This window comes from Rhinoderma darwinii, chromosome 5 (assembly GCF_050947455.1).
Source record: "Rhinoderma darwinii isolate aRhiDar2 chromosome 5, aRhiDar2.hap1, whole genome shotgun sequence".
Taxonomy (NCBI): Eukaryota; Metazoa; Chordata; class Amphibia; order Anura; family Rhinodermatidae; genus Rhinoderma; species Rhinoderma darwinii.
Genome location: NC_134691.1, coordinates 329,047,013 through 329,067,159, shown reverse-complemented (window position 1 = coordinate 329,067,159; position 20,147 = coordinate 329,047,013). Strand labels below are relative to the sequence as shown.

The 20,147-nt window shown below is 41.9% G+C and overlaps 1 protein-coding gene across 1 annotated transcript; it reads right to left on the bottom strand.

The window, feature by feature from the left end:
- Positions 1–1,717: 1,717 nt before the first annotated feature.
- LOC142652166 (protein lifeguard 1-like) lies at positions 1,718–17,223 on the bottom strand. The gene is made up of 10 exons (XM_075827713.1): positions 17,155–17,223; positions 13,865–14,187; positions 11,443–11,521; positions 9,992–10,045; positions 8,752–8,842; positions 6,286–6,323; positions 4,117–4,204; positions 3,638–3,727; positions 2,779–2,826; positions 1,718–2,334 (listed from the first exon to the last, which is right to left on the bottom strand). Exons 1-10 carry the CDS (start codon positions 17,169–17,171, stop codon positions 2,185–2,187), a joined length of 978 nt encoding a protein of 325 aa, XP_075683828.1. The 5' UTR covers positions 17,172–17,223; the 3' UTR covers positions 1,718–2,184.
- Positions 17,224–20,147: the final 2,924 nt, after the last annotated feature.

Below are 20,147 nucleotides of genomic sequence, written 5' to 3'. Positions count from 1 at the left end.
ATACAGTGAAACCTCTTTGAGACGACCACCCAAAAGTGCATTACAAAGTGATATGCTAGGGGGGTGGTCTTCTCAAAGAAGATGGGTAGTATATAAAGAATATGGTGGAACTGAAAATCTGGTATGTTCAAGGGGGTGGTCTTCTCGAAGGGGTGGTCTTTGGAGAGGTTTCACTGTATGTACACTACCGTTCAAAAGTTTGGGGTCACCCAGACAATTTTGTGTTTTCCATGAAAACTCACACTTATATTTATCAAATGAGTTGCAAAATGACTAGAAAATATAGTCAAGACATTGACAAGGTTAGAAATAATGATTTTTATTTGAAATAATAATTTTCTCCTTCAAACTTTGCTTTCGTCTTGGAATGCACCATTTGCAGCAATTCCAGCATTGCAGACCTTTGGCATTCTAGCTGTTAATTTGCTGAGGTAATCGGGAGAAATTTCCCCCCATGCTTCCAGAAGCCCCTCCCACAAGTTGGATTGGCTTGATGGGCACTTCTTGCGTACCATACGGTCAAGCTGCTCCCACAACAGCTCTATGGGGTTGAGATCTGGTGACTGCGCTGGCCACTCCATTACAGATAGAATACCAGCTGCCTGCTTCTTCCCTAAAAAGTTCTTGCATAATTTGGAGGTGTGCTTTGGGTCATTATCCTGTTGTAGGATGAAATTGGCTCCAATCAAGCGCTGTCCACAGGGTATGGCATGGCGTTGCAAAATGGAGTGATAGCCTTCCTTATTCAAAATCCCTTTTGCCTTGTACAAAACTCCCACTTTACAAGCACCAAAGCAACCCCAGACCACCACATTACCTCCACCATGCTTGACAGATGGCGTCAGGCACTCTTCCAGCATCTTTTCAGTTGTTCTGCGTCTCACAAATGTTCTTCTGTGTGATCCAAACACCTCAAACTTCGATTCCCTAACACTTTTTTCCAATCTTTCTCTGTCCAATGTCTGTGTGCTTTTGCCCATATTAATCTTTTCCTTTTATTAGCCAGTCTCAGATATGGCTTTTTCTTTGCCACTCTGCCCTGAAGGCCAGCATCCCGGAGTCGCCTCTTCACTGTAGACGTTGACACTGGCGTTTTGCGGGTACTATTTAATGAAGCTGCCAGTTGAGGACCTGTGAGGCGTCTATTTCTCAAACTAGAGACTCTAATGTACTTGTCTTGTTGCTCAGTTGTGCAGCGGGGCCTCCCACTTCTCTTTCTACTCTGGTTAGAACCTGTTTGTGCTGTCCTCTGAAGGGAGTAGTACACACCGTTGTAGGAAATCTTCAGTTTATTGGCAATTTCTCGCATGGAATAGCCTTCATTTCTAAGAACAAGAATAGACTGTCGAGCTTCACATGAAAGCTCTCTTTTTCTAGCCATTTTGAGAGTTTAATCGAACCCACAAATGTAATGCTCCAGATTCTCAACTAGCTCAAAGGAAGGTCAGTTTTATAGCTCCTCTAAACAGCGAAACTGTTTACAGCGGTGCTAACATAATTGCACAAGGGTTTTCAAGTGTTTTCTAATCATCCATTAGTCTTCTAACACAGTTCGCAAACACAATGTACCATTAGAACACTGGAGTGATGGTTGCTGGAAATGGGCCTCTATACACCTATGTAGATATTGCATTAAAAACCAGACGTTTGCAGCTAGAATAGTCAATTACCACATTAACATTGTATAGAGTGTATTTCTGATTAATTTAATGTTATCTTCATTGAAAAAAACTGTGCTTTTCTTTCAAAAATAAGGAAATTTCTAAGTGACCCTAAACTTTTGAACGGTAGTGTATGTATATATATATATATTATGGTAAAACAGAAATTTCATGTTTTGTGTCCTGTCAAAAGCAAACATGAGACAGTAGTTGTGCAACAATTGGGAACAAAATGTTATTTGCTACACAGGTTATTTATACAATGAACATTTTAAAAACATTTACAAATGAAATCTCACAAAAAAATAAATAATCTACAAACTTTAAGAACAGTAAAATTAAAGTCAAACAGATTTTTTAAGGAATGCATGTGGTAGATTGTCCTCATTCTTGCATCTGTATTTGATTGTGGTTTTTGGAGCTTCAATGAAAGTAGGCAATGTACAGTAATGGGCACCACAGACACCCCTTCTTTGTCTTTATCCAGTAATCCTACTCTAACATTGGAAACCTTTGAAAGTAATTAACGACACAACCCAAAGATACTCAGTAGGAGAATGAAGAGATTGATGATGTCTACATAAATATTCAGAGCAGCAAAGACATATTCCTCAGGGCTCACGGCATAACGGTGCTTTCCACCTGTGATTAGCTGTGTGTCCACAACCAAGTACTAAAAAGAAAACCGCGTTAGAAATGTATGAAGTATGAAAAGAAAGCACATTATTGTTATATAGCTGTTTCAAACATGTAAAGTGCTCTGCCCATGTCCTCATGGCAACACTTTCTCTGCCCTCTGTAGCTCATTGTTATCATAGGGATGCTGGGACTCATACCAAGCAGAATCCTTTTTTTTTGTCCAGCAAAAGTAAGAAATCAAATCAGATCTTTCATTGATTGTTATAAGTTGTATTGTCCCTGTGATAACACTGAGCAGCGAGACAGAAGAACATGAGGTGTTGTTATTGGAACGCAGGGAGAGAAATTGTTCTAACAAATGGCCTGTGTCTTCTACTGTTGATAACGTGACATAGGAATAAATTATTTTAATCTTTTTTTTTTATATATTTTGGTATTTCTACCTTAATTGTAAAATCAAATGAACAACATTACTTACCATTCCAAAAATGAGTGTGCCGATGCAGGCATAGACAATATTCAGCCACTAAAAATGCAAAGACAAGAGTCAGCAGGAGCTAAAATTTCTACTTCAGTTCACATCACCTTCGTAAACTATGTTTGGCATATCCATAGGGCCCCATGCACCCGGCGTAGGCCATAATAGTGTAGTTTAGCATACACAGTGAGATGGCATTTTTTTCTGCTGTATAGAATAGCATAGGAGACTAGGCTATTCTATACAGACGAATACAATGAAAAAAATATACCGCGAGTCCTATGGGTGGCAAATGCTACTGTATTCCTATACAGCGGCACGTGAGGCTATGGTCACACGGCTTCTTTTCAGTCGTTTTTCGGGCCGTAAACGCCCCAAAAACCAGCTGAAAATATGGGAAAAAAGGCGTTCCGTTCCTATGGGGCGTTTATTTACGCGGCCGTTTGTAAAAATGGCGCATTAAAAAAACGCCCCGTAAAAAAGAAGTGCATGTCACTTCTTGAGCCATTTTTTGAGCCGTTTTTCATTGGGTCGATAGAAAAACAGCTCCAAAATCGGCCTGCAAAAAACACCTCAAAAAACATTTGTGGTTTAAAAAACAGCTGAAAATCAGAGGCTGTTTTCCCTTGAAAACAGCTCCGTATTTTACAACAGTTTTTTGTTAAGCGTGTGAACATACCCTCACCTTTCGTCGCAAAACTCATGCGTGATGTGAACAGAGCCTTATCTAGTCGACCATAGCCTGAATTTTGTGATACTAATGGGTAATCAATGCCCAATTGGTAGTATCTGTCGTATCCTGAATAGGGTCCTGTGTATGTGGCCCAAAAAGAACCATATATTTTCTTGTAGTACTTACCATTGACCTAAAGATGGCAGCTAATATGCCAAAAGATATCAACACCGAGAGAGCAACCATAAGACCCCCAGACATGATGGTGAAATCCCACTAGAGATAAAAGATTTAAGTGAGATATAACAGCGACAAATAGAGGCGTAAATATTTCAATGTCATGTTGTGTCCTTCACTTAAAGAGCAATGTCATTGACTGCTGATATTGACTTCAATTGTACAGTAACTGGAGCTAATGGCTGATGGTAGAAGATCCCAACAGCAGACCCCCGAGCTCATCATCAGGGGTCTCATTACCTTAAAAGCGGTTCCACAAATTGATCAGCTCCTTTAAAGTTCTATTGAATATCTTTATTATGGTCCGGTGTTTGCATGTTGTATGTGTTGCTGATCAGATTAGTGCAGGCACTTACAAGATATAAATCACCAGTAGTATTAGTAGCTCACTATTATCTACAGAATTGACAATATCAATGATGTCTCACCTTTGTTTGCAAAGCGAAAAGGGTCAGAACCAATGACACAAGTATGGTGGCTCCAGTGGCCCACATCACCGCATCAGCATCAAATAACCTGAGGACAAGGTACGAAATCCTGTAAGCAATTACACATATGCTTCAAGGGGAACTCCACCTTTATACAACCTCCTCTATTGGCTATATAATTTCCTTAACCAGACTGGCTACAGAATATTCAATCCCCACCTACTTCTTGTACTGTTGTCATCATTCCCATCACTAAACTGCCTACAGAGTATTCCATCCCCACCGTTTCTTCTAGTGCCTTCATCATTCCCATCACCAGACTGGCTACAGATTATTCCATCCCCACCGTTTCTTCTAGTGCCTTCATCATTCCCATCACCAGACTGGCTACAGAGTATTCCATCCCCACCGTTTCTTCTAGTTCCTTCATCATTCCCATCACCAGACTGGCTACAGAGTATTCCATCCCCACCATTTCTTCTAGTGCCTTCATCATTCCCATCACCAGACTGGCTACAGAGTATTCCATCCCCACCGTTTCTTCTAGTGCCTTCATCATTCCCATCACCACCATTTCTTCTAGTGCCTTCATCATTCCCATCACCAGACTGGCTACAGAGTATTCTATCCCCACCGTTTATTCTAGTGCCTTCATCAATCCCATCACCAGACTGGCTACAGAGTATTCCATCCCCACCGTTTCTTCTAGTGCCTTCATCATTCCCATCAGCAGACTGGCTACAGAGTATTCCATCCCCACCATTTCTTCTAGTGCCTTCATCATTTCCATCACCAGACTGGCTACATAGTAATCCATCCCCACCATTTCTTCTAGTGCCTTCATCATTCCCATCACCAGACTGGCTACATAGTAATCCATCCCCACCATTTCTTCTAGTGCCTTCATCATTCCAATCACCAGACTGGCTACATAGTAATCCATCCCCACCATTTCTTCTAGTGCCTTCATCATTCCCATCACCAGACTGGCTACATAGTAATCCATCCCCACCGTTTCTTCTAGTGCCTTCATCATTCCCACCACCAGACTGGCTATATAGTATTCCATCTCCACCGTTTCTTCTAGTTTTGTCATCATTCACTTTACCAAACTGGCTGTTCTATCTGAGTAATCTATCACCACGTACTTCAAGCAGGATGCATATTGTCAAATTTGTGCTGATACTCAGATGTTAGTCTAAGTTCACACTAGTGTTGTCATCACTGAAAATCTAAATGGAAAGCATCGCTTCCGTTTGAATTACCATTGATTTCAATGGTAATTATTTCATTTCAGTCGGATTCTGTTTGCCTCCATTCCGCTAGGGTTACGTTTTTTTTCACGGAAACAAAAGTGCAGTCTGCAGCACTTTTGCTTCTGTGAAACAAATGGAAACCTAGTGCAACGGAGGCAAACGGAATCCAACTGAAATGAAATAATTGCCATTGAAATAAATCTATGGTTTCCATTTCGATTTCCAGTCATCTCTTCCTCTGACGGAAGAGACATAAACGGGAGACAACTCTAGTGTGAACTTAGCCTAAGAAAGATTTCCTGTAACAGGAATCTTATTAGGGAATCTGGCAACAAAAGACGACCCTTTGGGGTACATTGGTGTCCTGTAGTTGTAGACCTCCATACTGCTTGTAGAAATCTGGACCTGCCTAGAATAAAAGATTTGTGTGTTTTCTGGCTATGGCTCTGTTCACATCACGTTAGCACCCTACGTTTGGCGTATGTGCCAGGAGAGCTCCCCAAGTAAACGTCAAATGTATCCGTAGGCCCCCATTCACCCGGCATATGCCAAAAGAGTAGTGTAGGCAACAGCGTATGTTTTTTTTTCTGTGTAGTACAGCGTAGTAGACTACGCTAGTCTTTACAGATATAGTAAAATTACATATACAGCGTGATATATGTTTTTTTAATCTCAGCCTATTAATGACATATACCAATGTATGCCTATATAGTGGGATACGTAGCAGTCTTACATCGGAGGTATACGCCCGGAGACCCTCCCATTGTATACCTCAGACATAGGGCTTTAACATGATGTGAACAGAGCCTTAGGACTATATTTTGGGACACCAAGGAATACTCATACACTGTCTGGATTGAATGCCCCACAACTCAACTACTAAAATAATAAATACGGTATTTAAACAACTCACGCTGCAAGCGATCCTAGTAAACAGCCTTCAAACACAGTCTGTAAAAGCAAGCACCGACACAGAGTTACAAACACACCAAACATATAGGAGGCAGATACATCTCTTTAAAACCAAATGGTGTTCATTAAGTCTATGGAGCAACAAAGCGACGAACAATGCTACCAAAACCCCCATCTCTGGACAAGTAGGCCGGTGCTTTTTGGTCTTTCTTCTCTTCCAAGAGATAATCAATATGACTTTAGTGCAAGTTCCCCCATCACTTGGATACTAATGGTGCATGTAGTGGAGAAGGGGTGCCCTGTTCTGCCTCACACGGCCTATGGAGAACCGGAACCAATACCCTCTCTACAGACCCTTAGCAGCCGTAGGATCTGCCTCTAAGGTACATACACCGTTGTTCCCAGAGTTATTCCCATCATGGCTATTCCACATGATATGCCATAAATGTCCGATATATGTGGGTCCCTATGTCGAAAACGGAGGGTCGCATCCAGGCGGAAAATCCATGGAGAGGTGGCTCTCTTCATTCTGCAAGCATGCTCGGCTGTTTCCATAATTCTTAGGCCTCATGCACACTTCCATTGGCTGTCGTACGGAGTAGGACCTATCCTATTTTTGACGGAACGGCCACATGGTTCCGTTAAAACAACGGCAGTGTGCATGGCCCCATTGAAAAGAATGTGTCAGGGTGCTATCTGTTAAAAAAAACGGGTAGCACCCTGAAGAAAAAAACTGAAGTTGGCATGAGGCCATGTAGACATAGCGAGAGAGTTGCAAACATGCGATGCCACCTCTCCATTCGTTCTCTGCCGTTCTCTACATAGGCGCGGGCCCCAGAGCTAGGAACCACGTCTATCAGACATTTATGGCGTATACTGTGGATATGCCATAAATGCATGAGACGGGGATAACCCTTTAACTGTGAATTTACTAATACGGAAGAGTAGTACTTAGGATGGAGATATTTATGTTCAATATCAACGATACTGGCCTTTCTCTTATTACTGGCAACCTCTATATTAAGAGGAGGCCATAGAGCGGTGGATGAAGATTAGCGGAGGCCCCCATCCCACCTTTGGGATCCGGATCCTACCTGATCACCTCTTACAACTACATATGGGAGAGGTGGCATCATACGCCTGGCCCTATTCACTAAAGACTAAGGGAGTTCTGGGGACAGCCAACCAATGACTTCCATAGACTTTAAAAGAGAGAGCTACCCACAGGAGGGAATGACATAAGGAAGAAAAAGTCAATGGTGAGGTAGAAAAAAAATAGACAGAAAAAACATAATGGGTCAATTTACTAAGACGAGCGTTTCATACTTAATTTTCTGCTTCGCTTGAGTAAGATGTGACAGATTTATTAAGAGCCGCGCTCCTCCTAATAAATCTGTTGAATCTTTACGCCGGACGTGCGCGAACCGTTCCCCTCTCCCCTCATTGGACATAAAATGTAAAAAAAAAATATTCTCACCTCACCACTTCTCTTCACTTCTCTCCACTGGATCCCCTCAGGCTCCCTCAGTAATCCACAGCTCATATAAGGTCCTGAATCCGAGCAGCGCCAGGGCCTTATATGCGACGCAGCACTCAACATCATCACATACACCGTCCTGAAGATGCCCGGCGCCATTATATTGTATGAGCCATGGCATGCTGAGGGAGCCTGAGGAGATCTAGTGGGGAGAAGTTGTGAGCTGAGTGAACATATTTTTTTTTTATTGTCCAATGTGGAAGGGGGTTAGTCTAATCAGGAGGGACGGGGTACAGGGTCCGATATGGACATCTACTTTGCTTTTCCCAACAGAGTGAAATGTACATCAGGTAGGAGTTGACGTAGATTTTCGCTATAATTTATGCCAGTTTTGTGGCGTAAATTCGAACACATTTATTGAGATGTGGTGGCCCTGCCCCTTTTGGCAAGCCACACCCATTTTTAAAAGTAGCAAGTCCGGCACAAACAGCCCAAAACTCACAATTTTCACTGCAAAATGCGACTTTTGGGCGTTTGTGACTTTTCTACCCCAGAAAGTTTGATCAATTCCACTGGTAAAGTAAAATATTTCCTTAATATCAGGGTTAGGGTATGTTCACACGGCCTATTTTCGGACGTTTTTCGAAAAAAGGCCAAAAAATCAGAAGCAGAACGCCTCCAAACATCTGCCCAGTGATTGCAATGGGAAAAACGGCGTTCTGTTCCAACGGGCCGTATTTTTACGCAAAAAAAAGTGCAGGTCACTTCTTGGGACGTTTTTGGAGCCGTTTTTCATAGACTATAGAAAACAGCTCCAAAAACGGCCATAAAAAACGCAGTGAAAATCGCGAGTGGCTTAAAAACTTCTGAAAATCAGGAGCTGTTTTCCCTTGAAAACAGCTCCGTATTTTCAGAAGTTTTTGACGCAGCGTGTGAACATACCCTTAGGGGTCTTAGGATACAAATAACTTTTGTCAATATTAAACTTACAAAGATTCCAAGTAGTATGAAGTTTAATGGGACTTTCCGACGGGCTTGGTTACAGCAGGCAAGAATCATAATCAAAATGAAGGTGCTGGGTCTGTAAGCAAAAACACACAGCAGACAACGAGTTACCATGAGATGAACAGAATATGATCTACACTATGCTGAAAAAAGTATGTGCAGGCCCGGCGTCAGCATCTGGCAAACCGGTGCAGATACCAGGGCACACTGGCTTGTTGGTTCCGTGGCAATCTGGGTCATGCTCTACACTTGCGAAGCTGAAGGTGGGGTAGACAAGGGCCCACATACACCTCCAGCTAGCCCTGAGTATATGTATAATCCTTCTACTTATTGCATTCAGCCATAGCTGGTGCCATCACTTGTGGGCGTCGGCTGTGATATATAGCCGACACCCCGCTTTAATGACCAGGATCGGAGATAATGGCCATTTAACTGCTTAGATATCGCGGTCAATGCTGACCGCGGTATCTAAGTGGTCAGACAATGGGAGGGAAGTTGCGTACGCGATCGCGGGGTGCCGAAGGTTTTGCTATGGCAGCTGGGCAACTAAAAATGGCCCCCAGGTCTACCGTAGATGGAGGCCTATCAGGCCCTGCCAGAGGCCAAAAAGGTTTGAAAAACATCTAGAAAATCTATATATATACGAAAAACAAAAAATTTTTAAAAGAAAAAAAAAAAATATATACATCTTTAGTATTGCCGCATTCATAACGATAAAATAAACACAATATTTATCCCTCATGGTGAACGCTGCTCAAAGAAAGACTAAAAACAATACCAGAATTGCCGTCTTTTTTTTAACATCCACCTTCCAAAATGGAATAAAAAGTGATCAAAAAGTAATATGTACCCCAAAATGGTAATAATGAAAACTACCGCTTGTCTCGCAATAAACAAACCCTTCTAAAGCTCTGTCAACGGAAAAATAAAAATATTAGGGGTCTTTGAATGCACAACCACAAAATAATGAATTTAAATTAAAAAAAAATGTTTTTATTGGGCAATAGTAGGTAAACTGAAAACAAAAATGAAACATTTGGTATCACCGTAATCATAGCGACCCACAGAATAAAGTTATCATGTAATTTATACCGCATGGAAAACTGTTCCTGTTTTTTCTTACCTCTCCCTTAAAAAAGTTAATAAAACGTATACAATGTATTATATGTACCCCAAATATTTCATCATCTCTGCAGACATTGCAAGCACATTCTAGAATACTTACATAAGTGCATATAAAAGATAAGGATTTTGCCACGACCATTGACGCAGTGTTTGCCTAAAGGGACAAAAAAGTCATTAATACAATTGCAATAATATTTTAAAGAATTGTAGAAATACACATTTATTATCGAAATCACTCTTTATAGATAGTAATTTTTCTATTATATAGCAGGAAATACAAATTACCTGTAGCTTTCCTGCCTCCCGGTTTTGCCTGCATCCACCACTAGAGGGAGCTTAGTCACTAGTTATGCCCAATCTCCTAGGTAATCTGATAGGCGCTGTCACACTGATAATACTAGTGACATTTGTGTCCCAAAACGTTTATTATTTTAAAAGTTATGAGCTTTTTTCTAAATATGCAAATGAGTCTTTACTAGACAAGTGGGAGGTAACACCAGCGACTCTCCTGAGGTGGAGCCTCCTCACAGCCTCTGCCGCTGTCCAATCAGCATGAAGCTGCTTCACACAGTATGAGAGACTGAGGCTGGAGGGAAGGGGGATCACTTCAAATAGCCATATCTCCGGCTGTGGACCACCCAGAACAGCGGTTCTGGGGGCATATGAAAGAGGAGATTCTAATCTTTTATATGACATGAGGATCACAGTTATAGATGTGAAATAACCTGAGGTATCGCCGGGAATGGAAGCTGTATACTTTATGATCACACTGTGTTGCTGGGCAGGGAAAGGGGGAGAAGCTGTATGCTGATTGGACAGCGTCATACAGAAAACATTACACCGCCCAGAGAGAAAATAAAGTGTCACCTCCTATTTGGCTATTAGAGCCAAATTAGCATATTTATAAAAAAAATTCAAATAATAAATAGTTTTGAAAAAAAAAATCACACTGTAGTTATCAGCATCATAGCGCCTATTAGATTAGTTAGGGGAGAGGGAATTAATAAACTGGTGACAGATCCCCTTTAAGTCGGAGTTGTATGCAGGAATCTAGAATTATATCATTTAAAGGTGTTTTCCCACCATAAAAAGTTGTGCAAATCTCTTGTGATTTCCTAGAGAACCAAGAGAAAGAAAATATATGCCCAGTCCTATGCGCACGACAGTATTTTCATCTATCCCGAAATACTGTCCGTAAATACGGTCCGTATTGCATCCGTATTCCATCCGTATATATGGATCCTTACAAAAAGAGGGAGATTGCAAATGATGTCATCAACATGTTGCCTAGCAATGCTTCCATAAATACGGACGGTTTACGGATGCACATCAGTAGCCGTCCTTATTTACGGAAGCGTACATAGACTTCTATGGTAGAGTGTGTGCCGTAATTACTGATAAGAATAGGATGGGTTCTATAATTTTTTTAGCACGGACACCCATCAATAAAAATACTGAAAGGTGTCCGTGGCCAATAGAAATGAATGGGTCCGTAATTACTGATGAAAAATACTGTCGTGTGCATGGGCCATTTAATAAAAATCAACTTACCAAAATGTAAACATGAATACGAGTCCGAAAGTTATAACCAGCTGTATGGTCAATGTGATGTAAACCTTCCGGATAAATGCTGGAATGACAGCAAAATGCAGGTTAATATTTTATGTCACTATGAAATGATGATAAACTACTGGGATTCAATCCTGCAAATATAAGAGTTCCTTAGGTGACCACTAGGGGCAGTGTTCAATTTCCATTCACATGTTATATTTACCGTTAGTGAAACGCACTAATGGTTTTGCCTCCGGTTAAGGCTTTACAATACTGGTGATGGATCTCTGTGCTGCATTGGTATAAACAGAATAAACTTGTAGTAGGAAATGTGTATACTTCTGTTGCCTCTATAGTGCCGACATGTTCTGCAGCGCTGTACAGAGACTCACAGTGTGGAGGAAAGCCACGAAAACAGTGTGAGAACATACGAACTCCATGCAGATGTCATTACCAACTTCTTGTGTCAAGGCTATTTGGGGAAACTATTCCTTTCCATGAGATAAGCAGTGCCAGATGTGTCTGGCAGCCACTGATCATTATCTCCTTATTGGTAAAATATCTAAACCTTTGAAAAAATGACCATTATTTCTCCCCAGAAACTCCATCCGCAGGTACAGACACATGTTGCTGACCACCGTATAACATTTTCAGAGACTAACCTATTATAGCGGCAGATCATGAGATTACTATGGGGTCCGTAATGGGATGGAGCTGTGCACTGAACTGCTCACTTTGCTTCCCTCCTTACTTTATAGAGTTAAATAATAAAATGTTGCTTTCCTCCAGCCAGCCCTAGGTGTAACATATTGCATACAGATTTATACAGCCTTCTAAGGCCCTGTTCACACAGAGTTCTTTGGCGCTGAATTGGACGAGGAAACCGCAAAGGAATCAGCGGCAAAAAATTGCCAAAATATTCCCCCCCCCCCCCCCCCACACACTGATTTCAATGGAAGGCAGAGGCGTTTTTCTCCCGGACAGCTTTTGGCCGGTCACGGGGATATAAAGCGGCATGTCCTTTCTTGCTGCGGTTTCCGCCTCTGACCTCCAAATTCAATCAATAGGAGGCAGAAAAAAACCTGCGGCGCTCGTTTCCAAGCATTTTTTTTCCCCGCGGTTCTTGCATTAGGTTCAATGGCCGTGGCAGAGAAACGCAACGAAAAAACGCTGAAAGTTCAAAATCTGCCTCAAAAGTCCTGAAGGAATTCTAAGGCAAAAAACTCTAATGTGTCTAACGCTAACGCTAATGAGTTCAATGGCAGCTATATAACTCCATATGCTGTGAGCTCCCCCTAGTGGTGGCAGCAAATAACCAGAATTTTATCATTTAACCCTACCACTACGTGAAGGGATGAAGGAGATTTGGAGCTCTGTGTCAGAAAAGGGGAGCAACAACCTTTATATAGTATATTATATTATATTAAGAAATTCATAATTTTATTAATACATTTTAAGTTTTGCTATGGAGCCCTATTATTTCGGACTACTTTCCTGAGTAATTCTATGTGTTATGTGTAGGGGTATGTTGAAAGTTTATACAATAACCTATTACACAAAGTATAAAGTTTGAACTATTAGTTAAACATTAGCTGCCGAACTGCAGAATTTACATATCGACTCCTTATCACAAATAAAAGTTTCCGCAAAATGAATCATTGTAATCCCATTAGTTAGTTTTCCTTAATCATTATAGGGAGCATTGTTACCTGCCAATGACCCACGTAAGTTATTAACTTAATAGTTACTGACACAGGGAGAATTCTGGGTTGCAATACCAGGCACAGCCACTGGGCAGGAGTGGCGCTGTTTCTAGAAAAAAAAAGACATGCTTTTTCCTTATCTTTAAGAACAGTAGTTCTTGCTTGTGTAATAGAGAATTAAAGGATTACTCCACCTATAAACACGCTTTTACAATTCAATCTACATTTAATATGAAATAAATTTGCAAATACTTTAGTTACTTCATGTTTAATAGTCCAGTCACTTCCACAGCACCCCTTGCTAGTTCAGTGTCTGTACCGAGCATGCCCTGCTGGTTTGCATTATGGGAGATGTAGTGTTCACAAGTAGAAAAAATGACATCTCCCACAATGCACTGCGACAATTGCATTAATGGGGTTTTCCCATTACAGACAACTCCTTTAATATGAAAAGTTGCCCTCGACTGCTAATTTCCACTGCAGCGGCCACTACTGGGGAAATGTAGTATTGCATGTGGCCCTTCAAACAGGTCAGCCACAGCTATGGTCACTGCTTGCTGTCCACTCTGACTCACCGATGGGGGGTCCATCTGCCCTAATAGGGGGTACGGAAAGAGATTCTTGGGGATCTTGCATATAATTGCTCACAGCGGTAACTGTGGCAGCTTCGCCATAGTGGTTACTTCGTTGCTATCTTTGTATGGTTGGAACTTTCTTACCTCTTCTGATTACACGTTCGGAGAATGGGCTGCTGTCCTGTATCCCGGCCGTGTACTCTGGTGGGACTTCCACATTTGGTTTGGGACCGTCTTCACCAAGGAAGGCAAAATGAGGCTGATCAGGAGGGGGATAAGGACTATACACTGGGACACCCACCAGTGGGGGGCTTTGCTCGCTATATGGTGGTGCATTTGGCATTGAGGTCAGGCTGTATGGCGGCGCCTGCGGAGGGTAGGCTGGGTTTTGAACTGCATATACATAACTCATCGGTGGATTATCATTGTCGTGGTTGTGATCACTTTTCTGCATTTTTTTCTTATATCTGGAATACAAACAAATAGGATTGAAGGGGTTTTCTCGTTAAGATAATTTATAACCTATCTACAGGATAGGTGATAAAAATCTGATCGGTGGGGGTCTGACCGCTGGGACCTTCAATGATCCCGAAACGGGGGTCACAGCAGCTCCACTCCATAGAAAGTGAATAGAGCGGTGGCTGAGTATTCACATAGGGCAATCCGATGAAGATCCCAGCTGTCGAACTCCCACCAATCAGACATTTATTATAATGAAAAAAGGTCTTTAACCTCTTTCCGACATTTCACGTATACTTACTGTACGTCATATCCCGGGAAAGGTGGAGCATGGAGTAGGCTCATGGGCTGAGCCCGCACCATATTATGCGGGTGTCAGCTATATGATTCAGCCGATACTTCACTGTAAGGCCTCATTTACACGAGCGTATTATACGCGCGTGCGACGCGCGTGCTTTTCACGCGTGTCGTACGCACCTATAATAGTCTATGGGGCTGTTTAGACGATGCGTGAATTTTGCGCTGCGTGAGTGCGTTGCGTAAAACTCACGACATGTTCTATATTCTTGCGTTTTTCACGCAACACGCACCCATTGACTTCAATGGGTGCGTGAAAACAACGCATGCCACACTGACGGTCCTGCGTTGCATGCGCGAAAATCACGCAAGAGCTGTCAAACTCCTGAATGTAAACAGAAAAGCACCACGTGCTTTTCTGGTTACAAACATCCAAACGGAGTGTCAAATTCGAGATGAGCGCACCGAACTTCACCGGGTTCGGCCAAACTCGTTTTGACCGAAACCGGTAAAAAATGTTCGGGTACGCGACGTCAGGAGACAGTCACTGTCCACGGTGCTGAAAGCGTTAAACTGGTTCAGCACCATGGACAGTGACTTCCGCTCCGAAAATCCATGAACCTGTAAAAAAAAAAAGACGTTCTGACTTACCGATAACTCCGGTCCGACCTCCCGGGATGACAGTTCAGTCCAAATGACAGCTGCAGCCAATCACAGGCCAAGCACAGGCTGCAGCCAATCACAGGCCAAGCACAGGCTGCAGCCAATCACAGGCTGCAGCGGTCTCATGGACTGCGGCGTCATCCTGGGAGGTGGGGCCGGATGGCAAGAGAGGGACGCGTCACCAAGGCAACGGCCGGGAGCCCGGACTGGGGGAAGCAGGAAGTTCTTGGTAAGTATGAAAGTCTTTTTATTTTCACAGGTTGGTGTATATTGTGATCGGCATTCACTGTCGAGGGTGCTGAAAGAGTTACTGCCGATCAGTTAGCTCTTTCAGCACCTTGGACAGTGACGGGCCTCGACTACCTCATCTCTATGATGGCGGCTGCGTGAAAATCACGCAGCCGCGCATCATGACACACGGAGCTGTCAAATGCCTTTTGCGCGTTTAAAACGCAACAAGGCTGCGTATACGCAGTGCATACGCCATGCATACGCGCGCAAAACGCAGCGTTTTTTGCGCGCGCAAAACGCATACGCTCGTGTAAATGAGGCCTAACAAGCGGAATACCCGCTCTAGCGGGATTCTGCTAGTTTTACACCATAGATGCCGCAGACAATAGACAATAAAAATAGGTTCATAGCCCCCTCTGACAGCCCATCGCCCCCCCCCCCCCCCTGCGATGCGATCACGGGGTGCTGATGGTGGTTATGGCTTCCTGGGGGCTTAATAGAGGCCTGTGAAAATCACAATATGCTTCAATACATTAGTTTTGCAGTATATCGTGCAAGCGATCCAACGATCGCTGCTTCATGTCCCCTAGGGGGACCAGTAAAAGACTGTTATGTAAAGGGTATTTTATGTACAAAAAAATATTAATTTAAAAAAAACAAACTTTTACCATTTTCCCCCTAAAGAAATGCAAAAAAATAAATAAACATAATTGGTATCGCCGCGTCCCAAAAAGTCTGAATTATTACAGAGAAGGCATACAAAAAAATGGAATAAAAAGTGATAAAAGGTCTTACGTACGCCAAAATGTAGCAATAAAAACCACAGCTCGCCACGCAAACAAAAAGCCCTCATACCGCTCAATTGACAGAAAAATAAAAAGTTATGGCTCGCAGAATATGGCGATACAAAACAGGTTGTTTTTTTCAGCAATTGGCTTTTTCCTTGTAAAAGTAGTAAAACATAAAAAACAATATAAATGTCGCCATAATCGTATTGACCCACAGAATAAAGTTAATATGTTATTTTTATTGCACGGTGAACATCGTTAAAACGAAACCCACAGAACAATGGCGGAATCGCTGTTTTTTCCATTCCACCACACAAAGAATTTGTTTTCAGATTCCCAGAACATTATATGGTACAATAAACGAACGATGCCATAAAAAAAACTACAACTCGTCCCGCAAAAATCAAGCCCTTATATGGCTTTATTAATTGAAAAATAAAAAAAAGTTGCGGCTTTTGAAAGGTGGGGAGGAAAAAGCGAAAATGAAAATAAAAAAAATGGCTGCAGGGGGAGGGGAGGGGTTAAGGCCCTGTCAATGGGTTGCCCACTGATTTCAATGCATAACACTTTGACATACATCTGAGATTTCAGGGCTAAAAACAAAAATGGTTTGCCATTTAGGAGAGCGTCTGGTCCATTTATTATGGAGATTTTCTGAAGTATCTCAGTGATATAGCAGAAATGTTTACAGGTGAAACCTCGCATTAATTGTTATCTAAATATTTTAAAAAAATACCACTAGTCATACTACTAATACTACTAATAATAACAGTATAAAAGTAGTAGTAGTAGTAATAATAATAATAACAACACTACCAAAAATAATAATAATACCAAAATAATAATAATATTAATAATACAAAAAACAATATTATAATACTAGCACTAATAACAATAGCAATAATAAATGTAGTAATAATAAAAATAGTAGTACTAATAATAATCATAAAAGTAATAATAATTAGATCTAGAAATAACAGAGTATTTGCCACTTACTGAGATTTGCCCGGCATACGCCACTTGTACCTCAGTACCCGGCGGTGACAGTGGTCATTGTTCGTACAGTGCTAATATTCACTCTGTGCAAGTGTCAAAGTTCAGGAGCTTTTATCGAACAGGTGTAATGTCATTGGTGCTTAGAGATGTTTGCACAAGTTCTTGATAAAAGCTTCATGAGAACACATTACACACAGTCTCTGCTGCTGCATGGATTTCCCCTTCAGCAGCAAAGAAACACAAATAGATCACTTTATGGCAGGGATTTTTTATATTTATGCTACTGAACCTAAATAAAATAAATGTTTGCTAAGCCGTTCATGATGTTTAGGTAGTTGCTTAACTAGCGATTCCCTAATACAGTGCAAACCAATAATACAACACTCAAGAGAATTTTACATTTGGTGTCATTGCCCTGTGAAACCATACGCAGGTTATTGGAAGTTTACAACAATGTGTAGTCCATTGACTCCATATCCATATGGATCCTGTATTCTGTATTATGGATACTATGGATATACTACTATGGATATTATTATGGATACTATGCACATACCATGGATATATTATGAATATAGTAATATGGATATTATGGATACCATATCAATCTGTCATCTCTCCTGTGTGGTGCAGTATAGAGGATCTGTCAGTTCTGTGTGGTGGAGTATAGAGGATCTGTCAGCTCTCCTGTGTGGTGTAGTATAGAGGATCTGTCAGTTCTCCTCTGTGGTGTAGTATAGAGGAGCTGTCACCTCTCCTGTGTGGTGTTGTATAGAGAATCTGTCAGCTCTCCTGTGTGGTGTTGTATAGAGGAGATATCAGCTGTCCTGTGTGGTGTAAGATAGAGAATGGATCTATCAATTCTCCTGTGTGGTGTAGTATGGAGGATCTGTCAGCTCTCCTGTGTGGTGTAGTATAGAGGAGCTGTCAGCTCTCCTGTGTGGTGTAGTATAGAGGAGCTGTCAGCTCTCCTGTGTGCAATAGTATAGAGGATCTGTCAGCTCTTCTGTATGGTGCAGTATAGAGGATCTGTCAGCTCTTCTGTGTGGTGTATTAAAGAGGAGCTGTCAGCGCAACTGTGTGATGTGGTATAGAGGATCTGTCAGTTCTCCTGTGTGATGTAGTATAGAGGAGATCAGCTCTCCTGTGTGGTGTAGTATAGAGGATCTGTCAGCTCTCCTGTGTGATGTAGTATAGAGGATCTGTCAGCTCTCCTGTGCGGTGTAGTATAGAGGATCTGTCAGTTCTCCTGTTTGGTGTAGTATAGAGGAGATCAGCTCCCCTGTGTGGTGTAGTATAGAGGATCTGTCAGCTCTCCTGTGTGGTGTAGTATAGAGGATCTGTCAGCTCTCCTGTGTGGTGTAGTATAGAGATCTGTCAGTTCTCCTGTGTGGTGTAGTATAGATGATCTGTCAGTTCTCCTGTGTGGTGTAGTATAGAGGACCTGTCAGCTCTCCTGTGTGGTGTAGTATAGTGGATCTGTCAGATCTTCTGTGTGGTGTAGTATAGAGGATCTGTCAGTTCCCCTGTATGGTGTAGTATAGAGGATCTGTCAGCTCTCCTGTATGGTGTAGTATAGATGATCTGTCGGCTCTCCTGTGTGGAGTAGTATAGAGGAGCTGTCAGCTCTCCTGTGTGATGTAGTATAGATGATCTGTCAGCTCTCCTGTGTGATGTAGTATAGACGATCTGTCAGTTCTCCTGTGTGGTGTAGTATAGAGGATCTGTCAGCTCTCCTATGTGGTGTAGTATAGATGATCAGTCAGCTCTCCTGTGCGGTGTAGTATAGAAGATCTGTCAGTTCACCTGTGTGGTGTAGTATAGAGGATCTGTCAGCTCTCCTGAGGGGTGTAGTATATAGGAGCTGTCAGCTATCCTGTGTGGTATAGTATAGAGGATCTGTCAGCTCTACTGTGGGGTGTAGTATAAAGGATCTGTCATCTCTCCTGTGTGGTGTAGTATAGAGGATCTGTCAGCTATCCTGTGTGGTGTAGTATAGAGGAGATGTCAGATATCCTGTGTGGTGTAGTATAGAGGATCTGTCAGCTCTCCTGAGGGGTGTAGTATATAGGAGCTGTCAGCTATCCTGTGTGGTATAGTATAGAGGATCTGTCAGCTCTACTGTGGGGTGTAGTATAAAGGATCTGTCATCTCTCCTGTGTGGTGTAGTATAGAGGATCTGTCAGCTCTCCTGTGTGGTGTAGTATAGATGTGCTGTCAGCTCTCCTGTGTGGTGTATTATAGAGGAGCTGTCAGCTCTACTGTGTGATGTGGTATAGAGGATCTGTCAGTTCTCCTGTGTGGTGTAGTATAGAGGAGATCAGCTCCCCTGTGTGGTGTAGTATAGAGGATCTGTCAGCTCTCCTGTGTGGTGTAGTATAGAGGATCTGTCAGCTCTCCTGTGTGGTGTAGTATTCAGGATGTGTCAGCTCTCCTGTGTGGTGTAGTATAGAGGAGCTGTCAGCTCCCCTGTGTGGTGTAGTATAGAGGAGCTGTCAGCTCTCCTGTGTGGTGTAGTATAGAGGATCTGTCAACTCTCCTGTGTGGTATAGTATAGGGGATCTGTCAGTTCTCCTTTCTGGTGTAGTGTAGAGGATCTATCAACTCTCCTGTGTGGTATAGTATAGAGCATATATAAAACAAGATTAGGTTTAGAAAACCATACCCAATAGAAAACCCAACAAAAAATGCGATATCAATATCACACGGTGCCAATTCTGAAAGATATATATGTAAAACAAAAAAGAAAAACTATATCAGAAATATAACCAGGCACTCTTGGGTCATGGAAAATTATGAAAATGTATTTAATTATTTAAACTCCAATTATTTAGAAAATATAAATGTATTCACACAAATTAAAACATTTTTATCTCCTGGCCAGGAAAAGGTTACATACAGATACAAATAACCTCCTATACAAAATATATTACTGATAAGTAGAAAGCATTGATGTACACCTTGTTTTCCCCACAAATCGGGGTAAATAGCAT